We start from the raw sequence: 18,537 nt of genomic DNA, 5'->3' as shown, positions 1-18,537 counted from the left end.
CGACACAACGTGGCTAGCATTTGCTGGGCAGGAACGCTTGCCTTGTGAGCTGTTGTTGGCCGAAGATGAATCCTGTGCAGTGTCCCCTGATGGACGCTTTTGAGAACCGCGAGAAGCCGGATTCACGGGTGCAGGTGCTGAAGTCATGCCCATTGGAGAGCTCTCCTCCTCACGCAGCGCGGTTGAGGCCCCGTCCAAAAGTGGAGGCTGGGTAGCCATTGCCGTGTTCCGCCCAGAGGGCAGATCGCTCACGGGCTGATAAATATTTGTAGAAGGCGGGATGTGCGCTGCCGCTGATGGACCGGGAGCAGGAACCAGGAGCTGGGACCCAGGCTCAGTTGTCAGAAGAGGTGCTGCTGAAGCCGTCGCGACGATCGACGCCGGCGGAGTTACCTCCGCCAGCGCGTCACCGGAGGCCCTAGGCCTAGTCTCGGAGCACAGTCCAGTTGCAGGGATGACTGTGGGACATTCTGTCAATGCCACACAGCCAGACGGCGCATGAGCTTCGGGAGCTTCTTCAGATGGTATGAAGTCAGTTCTCTTGGTATAGGGAACGTATTTAAGCGGATGGCGAGATTTTTCACTGGAGCGATATGCAGCCACAGTAGCAGGGACACTTCGTCACGTACCACGTACTCGATATTTTAAGGCGGCCTTCGAAGATTTGCCGTGAAAATGAAGTTTTGTCTTCTTAGCTGTCGGCGCGCTCGCTGTTCCGTTCATGTCCTTTATTACTATCATAGAATATAAATTGAAAAAACAGTCGGCGCCTGCAACCCATCTGAAATCGGTTTGGGAGAAATGAAAGCCGCAGTAACTGAGGTCTTATCGTGGTGGACACCTCTGCCGCACTGTGAGGGAAGGGAGGAAACTGGGTGTGAAAGAAAAAAATGACCTGGCTTATGGTTAAGCCTAGGATGCGAAGCATAGTCGGCATCGGTGAGACATTCTTGAGTCTGCAGTAAAACCATTCCTTCTGCGCGCTGCTCCTTTCGTTTCTCACGTTGCTTCTTCCGGTAAGCACGCTCCTTTACAAGGCGCTGTTCCCGCTGTTCAGGAGTTTCTTCAGCATGCATTTTCCGTTTGGTAGCATTTCGCCGCTCGAACCGAGTAGAAGTACTCGAAGCTTCATCCTTCACCTCGGCATCGGTTGTCGAACGCTGCCGTCTAGCTGCATACTGTGCACGTCGCTTGGCAAGCCGTACTTCTCGTTCTTCTCCCATTCCCATGGCTCTTTGTAACTTGCGCTTTGCGGTCTGGCGAGCCGCCCCCTCCCTGGCCGACATCTCGCTGCTCAACTGACTCAACGAGTGCGTCGCCTTCTGCGTGACGTCAGTATCTCCTAGCGGTAGGAGCGGGAGTTAGGCCGTCGGCGGAGGCTGCGCGTCCGCATGCGAGCGCACGAGGCCCCAGCTACAGTGTACTAGAAGCTTTCACAGCTCTTGTGACGTCATATCACGTGGTGCGCCGATGAACGTCAAGTGGTAGCTACGCGGCCGTGCGCGGCGCAGCAAGGAAGAGCTCGGTTGTGCGAGTAATATGCTTCGCATAAAAGAGGTGCCGTGGTGGACGACTCCGGAATAGTAAGACCACCTTGGGATCTGTAATGTGCACTGACATCCCACAATAAACAGGCGCCTTTTGCGTTTCGCCCCCATCGAAACGCGGCCGCCGCGATGTGGAATACCATATCACACTACACCACACCACACCACACCATACCACACCATACCATACCACACCATGCCACACCTCAGCACACCATACCATACTACACCATACCACACCACACCGTACCGCACCGTACAACAGCACAGCACACTATACCATACCATACCATACCATACCATACCATACCATACCATACCATACCACACCATACCATACCACACCACACCACACCGTACCGCACCATACCACAGCACAGCATACCATACCATACCATACCATACCATACCATACCATACCATACCATACCATACCATACCACTCCGCTTTTTACTTTTTAGTGCTCTTGCTGCAAATGTTTCTACTAACCTGTCTTGCTTGGTACTGTCTGCACCATCCTTGTCTGCACAGAGCCGTCTTTCATACCTATGATTTAAATCAGCTACGTCTCGATATGAGAAGCAGGATCTTTTACCGGAATGTCTCGTGGTTGCGTTGGTTCCAGAATTTCGAGCGCCTCTCCATTCTTTCTTTCCGTTCGGCGAAGAGGCCGCTTTCACGGAATCCGGCCCGTCGTGGCTGGCGACGTCGGGGCCCCTACGAGTTGTAGGGGTGGCTTTTCCGCTCCACGCTGGATGGCCAGATATGGTCGCTCTGCACTCCGTGACCGCGCGATGCTATATCCAGGGACTCCGACGCCAGACGGTAGTAAAAAAAAAAAAAAGAGTCTTCGGCGCCGTTACCAAGCGGGGTTTCTTCCGCTTGCTTCCCCGGTGTGCAACGTTGGTTCCGGCCGATGGTTAGGCCATACCGCTGCAGTGACGCCGAGGCGTCTGAGTGTAGTAGTAAAAAGTGACGCCCACGAAGGTATAGAGATCCGCTTCGAGCAGCATTGTTCGCTGCCGCTGACGTGTGCTGCGACCATGCATGAAGATACGGAGCATCGGCTTGGTTGCCTAAACGTAGCGTCTGCTCGACGACGCTAGGTTTGGAGTCGCATTTAAAGGGACGTGGATTATAAATTCAGGTTGATCATTATCGATAGGTTATTTACACTCAATAGCCAAGAGGCTTCTTTCGCGGAAAGCGGAGGTTTTATTGCCTGGAGACGGCAAAAAAAATGGCTGTGGCTTAGTTTGGTTAAGCCCGGTAATTGCGAAAGCAATATCCGTACCTACGCCATGGTTCAGCTGGTAGTGTAGCTGGTGGTGGTGCTTGTGGTTAGACTTGTGGTGATGCATCGGTTATACAATCCAATGCAATCCAATCTAATCTAATCTAATTTTATCCAATCCAATCCAATCTAATGCCATCCAATCCGCGCCGCGCGCGGCGGGCGCAGCCACCACGCGCGGCCTCGCCTCGCGACGGCACAAGTTGGAGCCCTGCTCTTGCAGCTGTGACGTCACAGCGCTAGGCGCGCCGCTCAAGGTCAATGGTAGCTACCGCGACCTCGCCACGCGAGGAGCTGAAAGTGAAAGTAGTATTGCTTTCGCAATAAAAAAACATTACAGGTATCGCCGTCACAGGCCATTTTTACAAGCTTATTGCGATGACGTCAAGGCCACCTTGTCCGCGCAGATCTCTGAAACTAGGCTGCACCTCTATTGTGTCGACATAGATACACACTTCCAACAAAGATAAAGATTCTTATATATAATGCATACTTACTTCCACTCATTACCTACTGTATAAGTGTCTGGGGTACCACAACGAAACATAACAAACACAAGATCTTAGTTGCACACAAGCGTGCTGTCAGATTGATTGCAAATGTACCATGGCATTCCCATGCGTTTCCTTACTTTAAGCAATATGGTATTTTGTCTGTTGATATATTGCACCCGTTCATATTGTTATGGGCATACAAAAATGCAGTTAAAACAAACAATCAACTGTTCCTTCCAACCTTTAATCTACATCAATACACACCAGTGTACAATACCCGATGTCTTTTACCTTGGCTTCTGCCCTTTTGCCGTACTTTATACCGTAAACAGTCCTTATCCTATAACCTAGGAAATTACCTCAACACATTGGCAGCAAATAATGTTTGTATAGAAGACATCTCAAAGAAACAGTTATCTGTCATGTGCATTTTCGAATCTATTGTGGCATCAATGTAAATAGCTTTGGTGTATTATATTGTCTATTGTTCCTATTGTTTATGTGCATCTCTGTTGTGTACGCGGTCAGGGTTACACTATTGTTGTCCTTTTTCTTTGTTTGTTTTGATGGGGATATTCAGCTCAACTTCAGCCTGATGTTCGCGAAACACACTGCTGTCGTTGTATTCATGGGGCACTGGGTGCTACTTAAAGCTGCATTATGCAGCTTTTTGCCCAGTGTCCCCTTTTTCCACTGTAATGTGTGTGGAGAAATAAATTTTCAATTTCACATTCACGTGTAAATGGTCATCGCGGAGTACTTTTTCGGCACTGACGTCACGAGCTTGAATCGAGTGGTGAGAAAACAATTGATCCATATTTAAATGCTATTTTCTTAGCAATAGAGGTGTCTTCTGCTGCCGAAAAAAAAAGTTAACATAACCAGGAAGAGCTAAACAACAGATTTGTGCAACTTGTAGTACGAAGAAATGTTGTATGGAGTGGCGTTCAGTGTCCCTTTAAAGCGTTCGCTGACCCCTGATCCGCTTTTATACGTGCCGGTCCACCGTGCCATGCCTTGCGCTTCCTTGGCCGAACTTGACGCCTTGTCAAAGGAGGATAAACTAAAATAATAACAAAGATAAAAACCTCTGGCCGTCCCCACCAGTCTAGCCTTGTCTATAAGCTTGCGTTGTCCACGTACCGGCTCGTATGGCCAGAAGTGCGGTCTCCCATGTGCTTGGAGTGCGTGTTTTAATGGGCGGTACACGGATGCGGTGTGGGCAATCCGAGATGTAGTGATAGACTGTGTAGACGAAGGAGAGGGGGGGGGGGGGTGTTCTGAGGTGGTACAGTAGGCAGGGAAGAGGGTGTGGAAGAAGTATGCAATTGCTGAGGGGACTGGGATGAATTCGCTGACGTCACATCAGATCCCTGCCGAACTCTAGGGTGTCTCCGACGGGTATTCGCCCCGCCGCGGTGGCTCAGTGGTTACGGTGCTCGGCTACTGACCCGAATGACGTGGGTTCGATCCCGGCCGCACGGTGGCCGAGTTTCGATGAAGGCGAAATTCTAGAGGTCCGTGTGCTGTGGGATGTCAGTACACGTTAGAGAAGCCCAGGTGGTCGAAATTTCCGGAGCCCTTCACTGCGGCGTCCCTCCGTGTGCTGTGGGATGTCAGTACACGTTAGAGAAGCCCAGGTGGTCGAAATTTCCGGAGCCCTTCACTGCGGCGTCCCTCATAGCCTGAGTAGCTTTGGGACGTTAATCCCCAATAAACCTAAACCTAAAGGACTTGTATTCGAAAAGTTGTCGTTCACGTGCCATAGCAAAGGCTAAGAAAGAAGGAAAAAATAAACTGCCGAGCGAATATTTCGTTCCGTTTCGCTTCGTTTTTCGGCACGGAAGCTGCGATGCGTGCTCGGTTCTCTTGCTTGCCGCATTCTCCACTCACGCGTGGCGAAATACCGCGTGCCTGCGTTCTCCGCGTCTTGAGGAGTGGGCACGATGTGGTCGCTTTTCGCAACGCTGGTGGGCTTCGCGGTTACAAAGTGTCACCGTGCGGATTACGGGGGGCACCCCGCTCTGGAAGCCTATCCGCCTCGCGTTCGTTTCGAGTGTCGCTTCGGTTTTCTTCTTTGACCCACTTCGGGGGTCTCGGTGTAACGAAGCTTTCGCATTCCTACCCGAGCCAACTGCACGGCTGTGCACGTGGCGTGCTTTTTAAATCTGCGAATTTTCGCCGAACGTTGAAAGCGGTCAGACCTTGGAGCTGCGTTACAAAACGCTCGCCGACTTCTCTAAACCCCTCTCGTTTTTGCTGTTCTCCCGCTTGTTACGAAAGCTTATTTTTATTGGTCTTGGTCCCCTCACATGTTTGTCCCTTTGGCGGTGGCCCTTTGGAAATTTTATTCCTCTTTGGCGTGCGTCACAGGAGCTATCACTCGGGATGTTATTCGTTTTGATGCTTCTGCGTTTTCCCCGTGCTGTATACGTCCAGTTTCTCCCCGCCACGTGGCGTCTGCTGACATTAACGAGTTTGTGCATGGAACTGTCGTACCGATGAGCGCAAGCCGCAGGTGGTGGTGGTGAAAAACATTTATGGGCAATTAAATTTTTACGGAAAGGTGATTGGGGTAGGACTCTATTGGCCCTTTCCCGTAACAATACTAGGTGGAGCCCCTATTCCGGGGCGCCATTGGCAAGCAACGCCGCCCGCGTCCGTTGAACCAAGGCCTTTTGGCTCTTTAGGTCTTGACAGCCGAGCAGCGCCGCCTCCCAGTCGTCTATGGTGGGGTTGGGGGGGATAGATGGGTTTGATTGACACGCCCAAACCATGTGGAAGGTGTCAGCCACCTCCCCACAGAACTGGCACCCGCCATCAAAGGATGTATTGAAATGTTTAAGCACCGCCGGGCACAGTACAGTGTTAGTGAGAATTTTGATGAGGAGGCGCTCGTCAGCGCGATCCAGACCCTTACAAGGGGCCGGGTAGCGCCGGTGGTCCTCCTTGTAGTAATCGGTGATGTGTTTGAATGTAAGGGCCAGATTGTCTGATTGGGAGCACCCTTCCAAGGACAGGGAGATAGCCCGGGGATACTATGGTAACCAAGCCGTAGGTGTTGCATCATCCGGTGCCTCCTCTGTGTTGAGATCAGAAATCGGATTTTCATCACCACGGACAGAAAATAATTTGTATTGACCAACAGACTTGCTTGCAAGACAGGTCGCTGCGGTAGGCATCGCTTGATCGACAATATTGATTCCTCGCAGTTTGCTCTTGTGAGCTTTCACGTAATGGCTGTCTGTATTGCAAGATGTGTTAATTGCCTTGTATTGGCGCGTACTGGGTGCGTTCGATTTGAATGTTTATGTGCGAGCAGGTGCTCGTGTTTCTCTTGCTCGACAATCGCTGAGGTATGTTTTGAATAGATGTGATACTAATGTCCGCGCAGAAAAAAGAAATTAAACGACAGGCGGCCTTCAAAGCAAAACGCATTGACGTTGAACTGGCGCTCGAAAGGAAGTCTGGCACCTTCGTGTACGCGTTTCGCCTCCGTCTATTGCATCTGACGGCTTCGGCTTCGCGGGTGTGCACTTCGTGATCCTGACGCCCTTGTCTCGTGTTCCCGGCACAGCGAGTTTGCACGTCGGCATCCTCTCCACGCTGACTGCTTTCACGTGCATGCGACTGCGTGTCTCTACGTAGTCGTCTCTGGCGCTTCTGTCGGCGGTGACATTAGCGACGTTCTTTTTTCTGCGTATTGCGTCGGGCCACCTATCTTCTCTCTCATGCACAGTATCGAGAGACTGAGCGGTGGCCTTGTGGTAGAGCATCCGCGCCTCGCATTCGGGAGGTGCTGGGTTCGATCCCCAGTGCCGCCGGGTACCCACCGGTTTCTTTAATGGGTACAAGATTTCCCCCGGCCTGAAGCTCGGCTTCTATAGGGTGAAATGCTTGGGAAATGGGTCATTGACCCCACCTTGAGCAGAACAAAAATACCTTGTGCCATGGCGCTCTTTGTCCACAGATGCCCTTGCGCTTTAAGAATCTGTCATCATCATCATCATACTCTAACAAGGTGAATCACCGCTCTCAGCCGAAATCCTCGCGCCGCACACTGCCTGCCCATCGCGCGCCAGCAGCAGGGGCATTGCGCTCCTCGCCACGAGTGGCACAGGTATATACAGTGTTTCTCGTGGTGTTAGTTAGTATAGCTCCCGCGACATCTATATTTAAGCGCGCCCGGCTTGGAATCCGGGGCTGGTCCTTGCCAGCTGGAGGGATCCGGGGTCGTTACTGTACTCCTTTGTGTCTAGAATTGCGGGGATGTGAGGGACCGCATTCAACGTCACGCGCATTGGAGCGGAAGTGTTGTGGCTGCTGTAGCGCGCGGCAGGCAGCGTTCCCGGCGCGATACGCGGCGTCCTTTCCGTCGGCGAAGGCAGTTTTAAGGCGAAAGTCTTTGATGTCTCACACTGTCGTTAGCAGCCGTGTCGGCAGATTTTTCCGCGTTTCGGCGTCACCACATGAAAAGAAACTGCGTCGAGGCTGGGAATCGAAAGAGGGCCTTCGGCATTTGAAGCGGAGACGCTACCACTTCGCCACGAAGGCTCGAGGTTCGAGCATGAATAAAGGCGCATCTAGTGAGTGCATGGGTTTCATAAATAGAATAAAAGGAATGAAAAAGTAAAAATAAGAAAAGGAAAAATAAAGAACAATGAAAATAAGAAAAGAAACAAAATAAAAAATAAAATATAGAAAGTAAAAATGAAATGGAAAAATAAAATGCGAGAAATAAGAATAAAAACAACAAAAAATAAGACACAAAAATAAAAATTAAACAAAACACAATCTGGGAAATAAAAAATAAAAAACAGTAAAATAACGAACTAAACAAAACTAAAAATAAAATGAAAAAATGTGAAAAATAAAAATAAATAAAAGACACAGGGTGCGCCAGGAAAGGCTTTCGCCTTGCAGCTGTTTAGAGAGCCAAAGTGCCCCCTGAATTTTTTTGGATTGCTGTCTCCACTGCAGACGCGCTAAACCACATCCGAGTGGTCAGCGCGTCTGCGCTGTGCGACTGAGACCGTACCATCACGACCTGAATATTGATGCTGCAACTCTCTCTGGTGTGATGCCATGAGCTTGCTCCGATCACCATCAGGGGTTGTCGTCGGGAGCGAAGAGCGCGGGATGGATGCCTTTCTTCAACGGCGCTCAAGATTCTGCACCTTGAAATGATAGACTTTCACTTCAGACTACGTCATGATTTCATGGGTATGCGAGAAGATCCTACAAGCCAGTTATTTTGAGGCACGGACTCAGCGGCAAGCGAAAAGGACTGCACGCAGTTAGGTCGTGATGTGTGATGTGTAGGGATGATTTTTCACTTGAGAATTGAGATGCCCGTAGTTTAGGCCTTTTTTGGGAGCCTTCTTTTTTCTTATTTGCTGGAGGACATTTCGGAAGGGGCTCCGATTGAAAAAGCACGATTTGTTATGTTTACCTCCCCTGGACGAAAAACCGCGATTACGAGTGAAAAAGCCGACGTGCATTGCCGTATCAAACCGCGGAGCGCGTCTTTCTTGTTAAGAAATCAATGGTCACTCCGAAAGTTTTTACATCTGGAGTCGAAGCGATGTGCTGAGATTCGGTCTGCCCCCTAGTGCTCCTCCACATTATCGGGCCTTCAGTTTTTAGCGCGAACGAACGGTGCGCCATTACGGAATGAGCGCGTAATAACCTGCGTTTCTCTGCAGTATTAAAACCTCACTCGCGCATACTCTGCGGCTGATGGATCGCATTTTGGTCCTGATTAACTTGTTGACAGTGAATTCGGCATTACATCCCAATGCTTTAAACGCCAAAAATTGTCGCAGAAAATGCGGACCGCATGAGGAACCCCAGGTATAAATTATTGCGGCGCCCAGCACTGCGCCTGGCCTAATAGCCCGCAATGTTACGTCGGCGCGTAAATGTGAATGAGTGATTTAACGTCCCGATGTTATACGCGGGCTTGAGGGCCATCGCACTGAACAGCTCCAGATTAACTCCCCGTCACAGACGACTCCGATGGAAGTTGAAGCATGAACAAATAAACACAACAAACAAACGCTACAAAGATTCGCGGCAATATGGCATACCTCGAAGGGTGCTTTTAAAAGCTGTACATAGTTTCAGTTCTTTCTGATTCATGCTCTCGAAAATTATTAGACAACAGATGATTCATCATCATCATCATCATCATCAGCCTGACCACGCCCACTGTAAGGCAAAGGTCCCTCCCATGTCTCTCCAATTAACCCTGTCCTTTGGCAGTTGCGGCCACCGTATCCCCGCAACCTTCTTAATCTCATCTGCCCACCTAACTTTCTGCCGGCCCCTGCAACGTTTGCCTTCTCTTGGAATCCACTCCGTTACCGCCGCGGTGGCTCAGTAGTTGCGGTGCTCGGCTGCTGACCAAAAAGACGCGGGTTCGGAATTTCTTAATCTCATCCGCCCACGTAACTTTCTGCCTATGGTAGCTGTGCAATCGCTATAAATATCTTCCAATATATTCACATAACACTCTTCCACACCCTGATTCCGCAATGCCTGCGCATGACTGCTGACGTTTCCACTGAGTCAAATGCTTTCTCCTAATCAATGAACGCTATATGTAGGGCTAGGTTATATTCTGCGCATTTCCGTATCACCTGATTGATTAGTACCTATTGTGTGATGAGCCGCCGCGGTGGCTCAGTGGATATGGTGCTTGGCTGCTGACCCAATAGACGCGGGTTCGATCCCGGCCGCAGCGGCTAGAATTTCTTTGGAGGAGAAATTCTAGAGGCCCGTGTACTGTGCGATGTCAGTGCACGTTAAAGAACCCCAGGTGGTCGAAATTTCCGGAGCCCTCCACTACGGCGTCTCTCATAGCCTTAGTCGCTTTGGGACGTTAAACCCCATAAACCAAACCAACCTATTGTGTGATGAAACTAGGGAAAAGAGTAACCATTTAGTTGTTTCACATTCAAAACAAAAAACTGTCAGCTTCAGTGTTTGGATGCACTGCCCGAAATCAATCTGGCCGCTTCCTGTAGCTGACGCAACTTGTCCGGCGCCTGGCGTCACATGCAGATGCTCTCTCTGGTCGATGAGAGCTCTCTCTCTCTAAGTCCTTGAGCGACTGGCGGTGGCAGTAACTGTAATCTCCAAGAAGGACGGTAGTTGCCTTTCCATCTTCACTGCGCAATGTTACGCCGTCTGTGTGGCCGTAGAAAAAAAAAGTAAACGAGAGCATCGCAAACAGTATCATTTACCCAGACTCACTAAGCGTACTCACAACTCTTGACTCAAGAAATGCAATCACTACGCTTCTTGGTGACATCGTAAACATCGCAACAGACACAGCTCAAGGACACAACATAAAACTAGCGCGCCGCGGCGGCTCAGTGGTTACGGCGCTCGGCTGCTGACCCGAAAGACGCGGGTTCGATCCCGGCCGCGGCGGTTGAATTTCGATGGAGGCGAAATTCTAGAGGCCCGTGTACTGTGCGATGTCAGTGCACGTTAAAGAACCCCAGGTGGTAGAAATTTCCGGAGCCCTCCACTACGGCGTCCCGCACAGCCTGAGTCGCTTTGGGACGTTAATTAGCTTCACGGCATTAAGGAAGCTGTTTCTTACATCCTGCGCCGAACCGCCGGCCGTTGGGCTATCTTCACCGATTCAAAAGCATCTCTGCAGATCCTGGCCAACCTGCTGAAGAAAACGAATCACCAGCCAGTTTCCCTCGACATCGGGTATATACATCATTTAGCTATTGCCGCAGGCCACTGCATAACATTTCAGTGGGTACCTGATCACTGTGGCATTCTGGCTAATGAAAAAGCAGATGAAGCGGCCCGTAAGGGCCATCAACATCGGAGATACATTCGAACTTTTTTCACGAAATCGGATGCGTCCCAAATGGCTAAAAGTTTTGCTTACGAAGAAACGTATCGGCTTTGGAGTTTGCCGACACATCAGTACCAATTTCTTCACTCAATCGACCCACATCTTAGATCAAGACTCTCACCCAGAATTCCTCGACAACTGGAAACACTTTATCACCGACTTCGTCTGAATTCTGCATATGCAAACCGCTTGCGATACCGTTTTGGACAAACGAACAGTCCGCATTGTGACAATTGTGCCTCGATAGAAACTGTGGAACATATCCTACTTGTGTGCCCTGCGTATGCTAACGAGCGTGCGTACTATGAACATTGCATGCAGAAGCTATGCCCAGTGCCCCTAACAATGGACCAAGTTTTAGGTCCCTTAGCCTGCTTCAGGCAACAGAGACTTTCAATGAACTTTCTTTTTACATATTTAAAAGACATTGGACATCTAGATAAGCTCTAAATTCACTTGCACGTTACCTTCATGCATTCTTCATGCAGTGAACTTCGTCAGCCCATTTGTCGGACTATGCGCTCCATCATTCCATAGGTTACATCAATACTCGCCATTGCATCCTTAGTACCCATTTCATGGCCGCATTTTATCTTCGTTTTTTTTTCTTTTACCTCTTCCACGCGGCTCTCCTTCTGTCTTTTTCTCCCAAATTCCACTTCCTACGCAGAGTAGCATGCCAGCGATTTTTAAACGCCGGCTAAATTCTCTGCATTTCATTAAAGAGTCTCTCTCTCTCTCTCCCTCATAAACCAAACCAAACCAAACAACATCAAACTCTGCTGGGTACCAAGTCACATAGGAATTAAAGGCAACGAGAGAGCAGACTCGTGCGCTGCTCAAGCTCGCGGCAAGCAAATATGCGGTTAAAGATTCCATGAACTTAGTACATCTTAAATTAAGAAAATAAAATGGCAGTCCGTACGGAACAATGAAGCGAATAACAAAACTACACTTGGTATAGCCAGTTTAGGTGAATGGAGGTCTTTCTCACACCAGGAAAGTTTAAGGGAAGTGACTCCTTGCCGTCTTCGTATAAGGCACACACATCTTGCACACAGCATCATACTGAGAAAACAAAACAAGCCGCTATACGAATCAGGCTGAAATGAGCTGAGTAAACCGTGCTTTATTTTTGTCCAAAAAACTGGAAACACTGAGGAAAAGCATTTTGCTGTGTTTTACAATCAGTCCATACCATTCCGTCACACATTGCTCTCAGGCTGATTTGTCCTGCATTTTTAGTTTTTTAAAAGAAACAACTGTCTTTAACAAAGTATGGATTGGTGAAATTATAACCAAATAAATAAACAAACAAACAATTGTTTAACCTCGTGTTTTGGCACATGATGGCCTCATTTGCTTATGTGCCATAAAACTCAACACAACAACTGCAAAGTGCATTTCTTAATGCATAACTTTGGAATTCCGCTCACTCAACCTATTCACTGGGCTGTTCCAAAAACACAAAAAACGCTGTTAATTTTAGTTTAATGCACTGAAAAACTATTTGCATGCTGCAGCTCCAAAGTTAAATAAAATCAAGAGCGCATAATATTCGTTAAGGGTGCGGTTCAGGAAATGGCTTCGTGAATTACTCAATCCAATGAAGACCGGTGGCATTTAAATCACAATTCTTTTCTGCACATCGTCGCACGTACTGAGCAGGACGAGATCGTGCACCATTACCCTGTGTACGTATAGTCTAAAGACTGGATTGGTGCGGATGTATCTCAGAAAGTCAGGCACAGCTACGCAGAGTGCAAGAGTTCTGGGTCGAGTGGTGGCGTGCGCACGCCTATAATTCGCTGAAATGCTAATTGCCTGGCAACCTCCGTTTTGAACGGCTGACTATAGTTCTTTTAGCAGCAAGATTACAGTTATGTTCAGAAAGCCGGGCTCTATGTTAGGAACTCGGTACTACTTTCCAGTAGCCAGCGGAACGACTGTCCGCTTGGTGCGGATGGAGCGCTCTGGATGTGCGTCCACGTGGCTAGTATATGCAAAACATAAGCATGATTGTGTGTTTGTGTACAGTGCTTATGCGGAGAGAAATCAGGCGTAGCATGAACGAATAAGTAAAAAAACAAACAAATGATTATCGAGATTGGTACCCTGTCTCTATGTCAGGATCAGGTCTCTGCATGAGCCTCAATAGGTGGAATTGTTTTTCGGTTTACCTCTGCGCGAGAAAAGCCTGGTATTTTTTGTATATATGCGTATATTCTTTGTGTGCGAAATATTATTTGAACAGGTGTGTGTGCAGCGTGCTGTCAGTAGGTGTTCCGATGGATGAAGAGAACTCCATGTGAAAAGGAGCGGCACAGTAGCTTCCTTACTTTCGACGGACACCCAATCCACGCTGTGAGGAACTGCGAGCGAACGTAATGAATCAGATAGCACACTGCGGCAAAACGGCGATCATGGACACGCCTTAATCGGGGATAAAGAAATCGTAACATCACTGCTATATGCTGTTTATTCTTTTATCTTTTCTCTCTTACGTTTCATGTTCTGTATCTTTGTACTTTTATGAACCGATCGCAAACATCTACACTGGCACTTTTGCTAAATCTGAACTGGATACCGTCATTATTCATTCCAAAGCTCTGCTAGGGCGTTCTTAGAAATTTGCTTTTCCTAGTGCCTCCGGGGGTGCCTGTATTCGTTCAGTGCCGTTGTGCGTCCTTCCTGATTGCCCCGCCTAAAACATTCATGCTCCTTCTTGCAGCCAGCGTGAACTTGGCGCGTAGTTGCCTTTTGCATATTTCATTAAACAGGGTAGTGCGTTGCTTCGAGGCGCCCCCCGCGACGCTGCGACGCTCACTTCGGTTGTTGTAGTTTGGTCACTTAGTGAACGATGTTCGACGGCGTCCACAAGGCGGCGGTAGCGTGCCGTCCCGTTAAAATTAAGCCGACGAGAAAGAGAAAAAAAAAAAGGAAACAAGACGACTGCTGGTCCAGGAGCGCACTTCTTTATCTTGTGTCTGCGTCTTTTTCCTGCCCGTGCACTTGCATGGACGTGCACCAAGCGGGCCGACTTTCCGCAGTAGTGCAGTCGCGTGTACAAATTCTTTCGGAAGGCGGCGTACCGGCGTTTATGGAGGGGGCGTGCCAGGGAACGTTGTGAAAGGATTGCTGTGCGCAATGAGAAAAATCAGAGTCCTCTGTATGGAAAATGGGTGCGCGCGGTTCCCTTCTAACGTGGGTGGCGTCCAGCATGGCATTTAGTGCTTTGACGTTTTTTTTTTCTTATTCAGGGATTTCAGTGGCGCTGCCCGGATGTATGAATTGATATGTGCTTCAACGAATGGAGCGTTTGGCGGCGAATATTTGCTGGCTGCGGCACGGGCATCTGTGCTTGTGCAAGTTTGCACACTCTTTTTAAACGAAATAGACTTGTGAGACGTGAGGAAGACGTTTTTTGCTAAGCTTGAACGGACGTTGGTAATTAGTTAGCACCCGAACACTGCTGCAAAGAAACCAGGAAAGTAGTAAATTATTTCTTTACTAGCCCGCAAGACCTGGCTTAAGTGACTCCTACGAGATGTTAACTAAAGCTTTTTTTTTTTTGAGCCAAAGCTGTACTTCGCAACCAAAGCTGCAAAAGCCGGGCCATCGCTAAAGCCTTGATCTTGACCTTGCATAAATAAATAAAATAAATATTGCCGCGACTGGGATTCGAACCCGCGGCGGCGCGAACAGGTCAGCTTCGCTGGCCACTGCACGAGAGCACTATTTTTTTTCTTTATTGCATGGAAGAACTTCCGTAAAAAGGGGGAAAACTTCAAGGAAACTGGTTCGCGTCTGAAGTTACCGGGCTGCTTAATAGGAGCCCGCCATAGCCCTAACTCAACACTGCATCCCCATCAAAACATCAAAATTCAGGGAGGCACACACATGCATCTAGGCACGGCAGCCAGCTTGGAGGTTCTTCGCGTGCAGCATATACACTCCTCACCAAAGCACACTGTTCACGAAACACAGATTTGGACGATCTTGGTGGCTCGGCATTTCTGTCCATCATACGGCTTTTCCAAAGACTGAATAGTCCCATCAACACAAACAGGTCATAAGGCACAACAGAGTTTTTGCCAACAGGCAGAAATCTAATAGTGTATGGTGTAATTTCAATGTCCTTCTTAAGAGTTCGTTGTAGTATGTCCCAAAAGAACATGGCATCACGGCACAGGATGAAGCAATGATCAATTGTCTCAAGCACGTTACACAGACGGCAATTCACATTCCAGGGTACAAACATCTCCTTGTCATTAAGAAATGTCTTGACAGGCAACGTCGCTGTGTGTAGTTTGAAAAAGAACGTTTTAGCGACTGCCTGAATGCACATCCGCCTAACACGCTTTAGAACACTGATGTCCAAAGACCCCAGATAAGGCTGCCGATACAATGGTGCAGGGAACAAAGACTCAGTGAGAGCCTGGGTCATCTGTTTTCTCGAGAGGCTATAGAGGTAATCTAAAGAGAAGCGCACAGTGAGGAAATGAAAGTGTCAGCAACCTCCTTAAGGAATCCCCATAAAGACCCCTCACGAGCCTGCACAGTCGGTGCGAATAAGTAAGGCAAATGAAAACTAAGCCGCCTAATGAGCACAGCTACCAGAAACGGGTGGTTTGCCGATTTGAAAAAGAAAAAACGGGAAACAAGTTGATGCACGAACAGGTGAACAAGGCCCACTCCACCACCCTCTAAGGGAAGGAACAAGTTGTCACGCCTCATGGGCTCCCATTGAGAGCGCCACACGAATGTTGCAAATATTCTGTGTATTGCTTGCACCTTCCTCCTCGCACAATGCAGGACTTGAAGGACATACGCGAGCTTTGCAAACAAAAATATGTTACAGACCTGTGCCGTCGCAAACACTGAGATTTCCCTACCCATCCAAGCCTGTGTTTGCCGCCGTATAGTTACAATCTGTGAATCCCAGTAGGCTGTACAGTTGCGTACTTGGTGCAGCGGAACGCCTAGGTACTCAAGAGGGCTACAGTCCCAGCATATGCCACCGAACTGGCTTGGCCTAGTTCCCCAATGACCCAACCAAAAGCCTTTGGATTTCTCTAAATTAAGAGCCGCGCCTGATACATCGCAGAACTGTTTAGTCAAGTGTAAAGCCTCAAGTACACTCTTTTTGTCAGAACAAAAGAGGGCGACATCATCAGCGTAAGCTAAAACTTTAACTTCACATTGAGCCAGAGAGAAACCGCGGATAGCTGCGTTGTTAATAATACTGAGACAGAGGGGTTCCAGATATAGGGCAAACAACAATGGAGACAGTGGACATCCTTGACGAACAGATGCTTCTAGTGGTATTGGTTTCGTTAGCTCCTGATTAACAATTACCCTTGTATAGGAGTTCTTATAGCACATTATCGCCGCAGTTTTTTCTTCTTTCTTGATTGCATGGAAATAGTGCCTAATGGGAAAATCTGAGTATGCTTATGCGACGAAACACCAGGCTGTGTAAAACGAGCCCACCATACCCCTGCACGTCCCCACCTTCCTAAACATTAAAAGTCTGGGAGACACGCACATGCATCTAGATAGGGGAGCCAGCTAGGCGGCTCTTGCAGGGCAGCATATACTCCCCGCACCAAAGCGCACTGCTGAAGGAACAAAGATTTCGACGACCGCGGTGATTCGGCGTGGTGGTCCATCATGCAACTCTTCCAGGCACTAAATAGTCCCAGCAACATAAATAGATCACATGAAACAAGTTTTTCTCCGCAGGCGAAAAATGGATACTGTAGGATGTGATTTCAATATCCTTTTCAAGTATTCGCTATAATATGTCCCTGAAGAACACAGCATCATTGCACAGAATAAAACAATGGCCAATGGTGTCTTGCGCATTGCACAGGCGGCAATTCACTGTCCATGGAACAAACATCTCCTTAGCATGAAGCCATGCCTTGACAGGCTGCGTTGATATATGCAGTTTAAAGAAGAACGTTTTTGCAGCAGAAGAAATGCACATTCGGTTAACACGTTTTGAAACATTGGTGTCATGGAACTCCAGAAAAGGTTGCTGATACAACGGTACAGGAAACAAATACTCTGTAAGTGCCTGAGTCATCTGCCTTCTGGAGAGGCATACAGACTACCTGTCTGCTATCGTCGCAGCCGATAACACCTCGTGTTATTGTTGTTGTTGTCCTCTAAATAATGGCGCAGCAACAACCTCGTGTTAAATTGCAACACACTCTCGCGCTGTGAATTGCACATAGTCGTCTTCACCAACTTCCATCAGCGGCGCGAACAGACCAGATCAGCTTAACCCCGATCAGGGCGTAACCCGAGTCTAATATCGTCGCGAGACGTGCCGACGACTCAGCAAAGCAAAACCATGAGCCAACCACTTGGTTTAAGTGCGTTAGAACCCTACCATTTTTTTGGGCTGTGTTAAAGGGCTAATATTGTGCGCAAGACGTTTAACGTGGACGATTGTCCCCGCTGCAGTTGCACTGAAGGTTTACGGAAGGGCTGCGGTTTGACTGCTTGATATAAAAAGTGTTTCGGGCCACTAAGGTTAGTACTCGGAAAACTACTGAACGCCTGGCGGAGGGTGAGTCTGGAAGGCATCCTATTGATACTATGCATGTCCACTAGTGTAGCAAAGCTCAACTTTTCGTTGCTGATTGCTTCGTCCATGTGAAAAGCGCTCAAATATATATTGTTACAGGTTCTATTTACAAATTCTATTTACATGTTTTCTATTTTTTCTCCGGTGGGTACTCGTACACCACTGGATGCCGTTTTCCGCACTTGTTGATTGGTGTCTTTGAGCTTCTGAGAAGTGCGGAAGGTCAGCGCCCATTTCCTGGCATCCGTAGGTGTTATATTGCAACACCTTCGTTTCCGCCATTGATTCTTTTGCCCTTGGCCACTGCTCAACACGGCCATTGATACTAGAGCGGTCGAAACAAATTGCTTGCTACCCATTATCCCTCACAGCGAATATCGGCCAACGGCTGCGCAGAAAATAATCTTGAAAAGAACCTTTTCAAAGTACGGCGCCTGGTCTCAATTACCTCCATTGCTTCTATTGTACGCCTCCTTCCTAGCGGAAAACTAAAATACCTGACAGCGTCGAGAATGCGCGCAAGCTCACCGCCTACTCGCAGTCAGCACAATGCGCAACCGGGATTGATGTAGAACTTCGCGCAGCAGGCACCGCGTCCGGCAGTGGTCGTCATCCAACTCGTGTTCGCTTCCGCACTGAAAAGCCGCCATGTTGCCCGTGTGTGTAAGTACACCCGTCGTTCACGGCTCCTGAATCTCCACGCAACGACCCGATGATGTCG

General features: G+C 48.6%; 2 protein-coding genes across 3 annotated transcripts in view; one reads left to right on the top strand and one right to left on the bottom strand.

Moving 5' to 3' along the window:
• The window catches only part of Men (NADP-dependent malic enzyme), a 154,537-nt gene that overhangs the window by 70,441 nt on the left and 65,559 nt on the right, over positions 1-18,537 (top strand). The gene's annotated exons all lie outside the window — the stretch shown is intronic.
• LOC149360663 (uncharacterized) lies at positions 15,004-16,085 on the bottom strand. Its single transcript, XM_089569357.1, has one exon. It carries the CDS (start codon positions 15,663-15,665, stop codon positions 15,096-15,098), a length of 570 nt encoding a protein of 189 aa, XP_089425483.1. The 5' UTR covers positions 15,666-16,085; the 3' UTR covers positions 15,004-15,095.

The sequence above is a fragment of the Amblyomma mixtum genome, chromosome 2 (genome assembly GCF_055824585.1).
Source record: "Amblyomma mixtum isolate Tamu chromosome 2, ASM5582458v1, whole genome shotgun sequence".
NCBI lineage: Eukaryota > Metazoa > Arthropoda > Arachnida > Ixodida > Ixodidae > Amblyomma > Amblyomma mixtum.
The sequence above is the reverse complement of the archived record's forward strand: the minus strand, read 5'-3'. Positions and strand labels throughout refer to the sequence as shown.

Excerpts from the sequence above, each read along its gene's own strand:
- LOC149360663 (XM_089569357.1), bottom strand. The coding sequence starts at position 15,665 with ATGACCCAGGCTCTCACTGAGTCTTTGTTCCCTGCACCATTGTATCGG.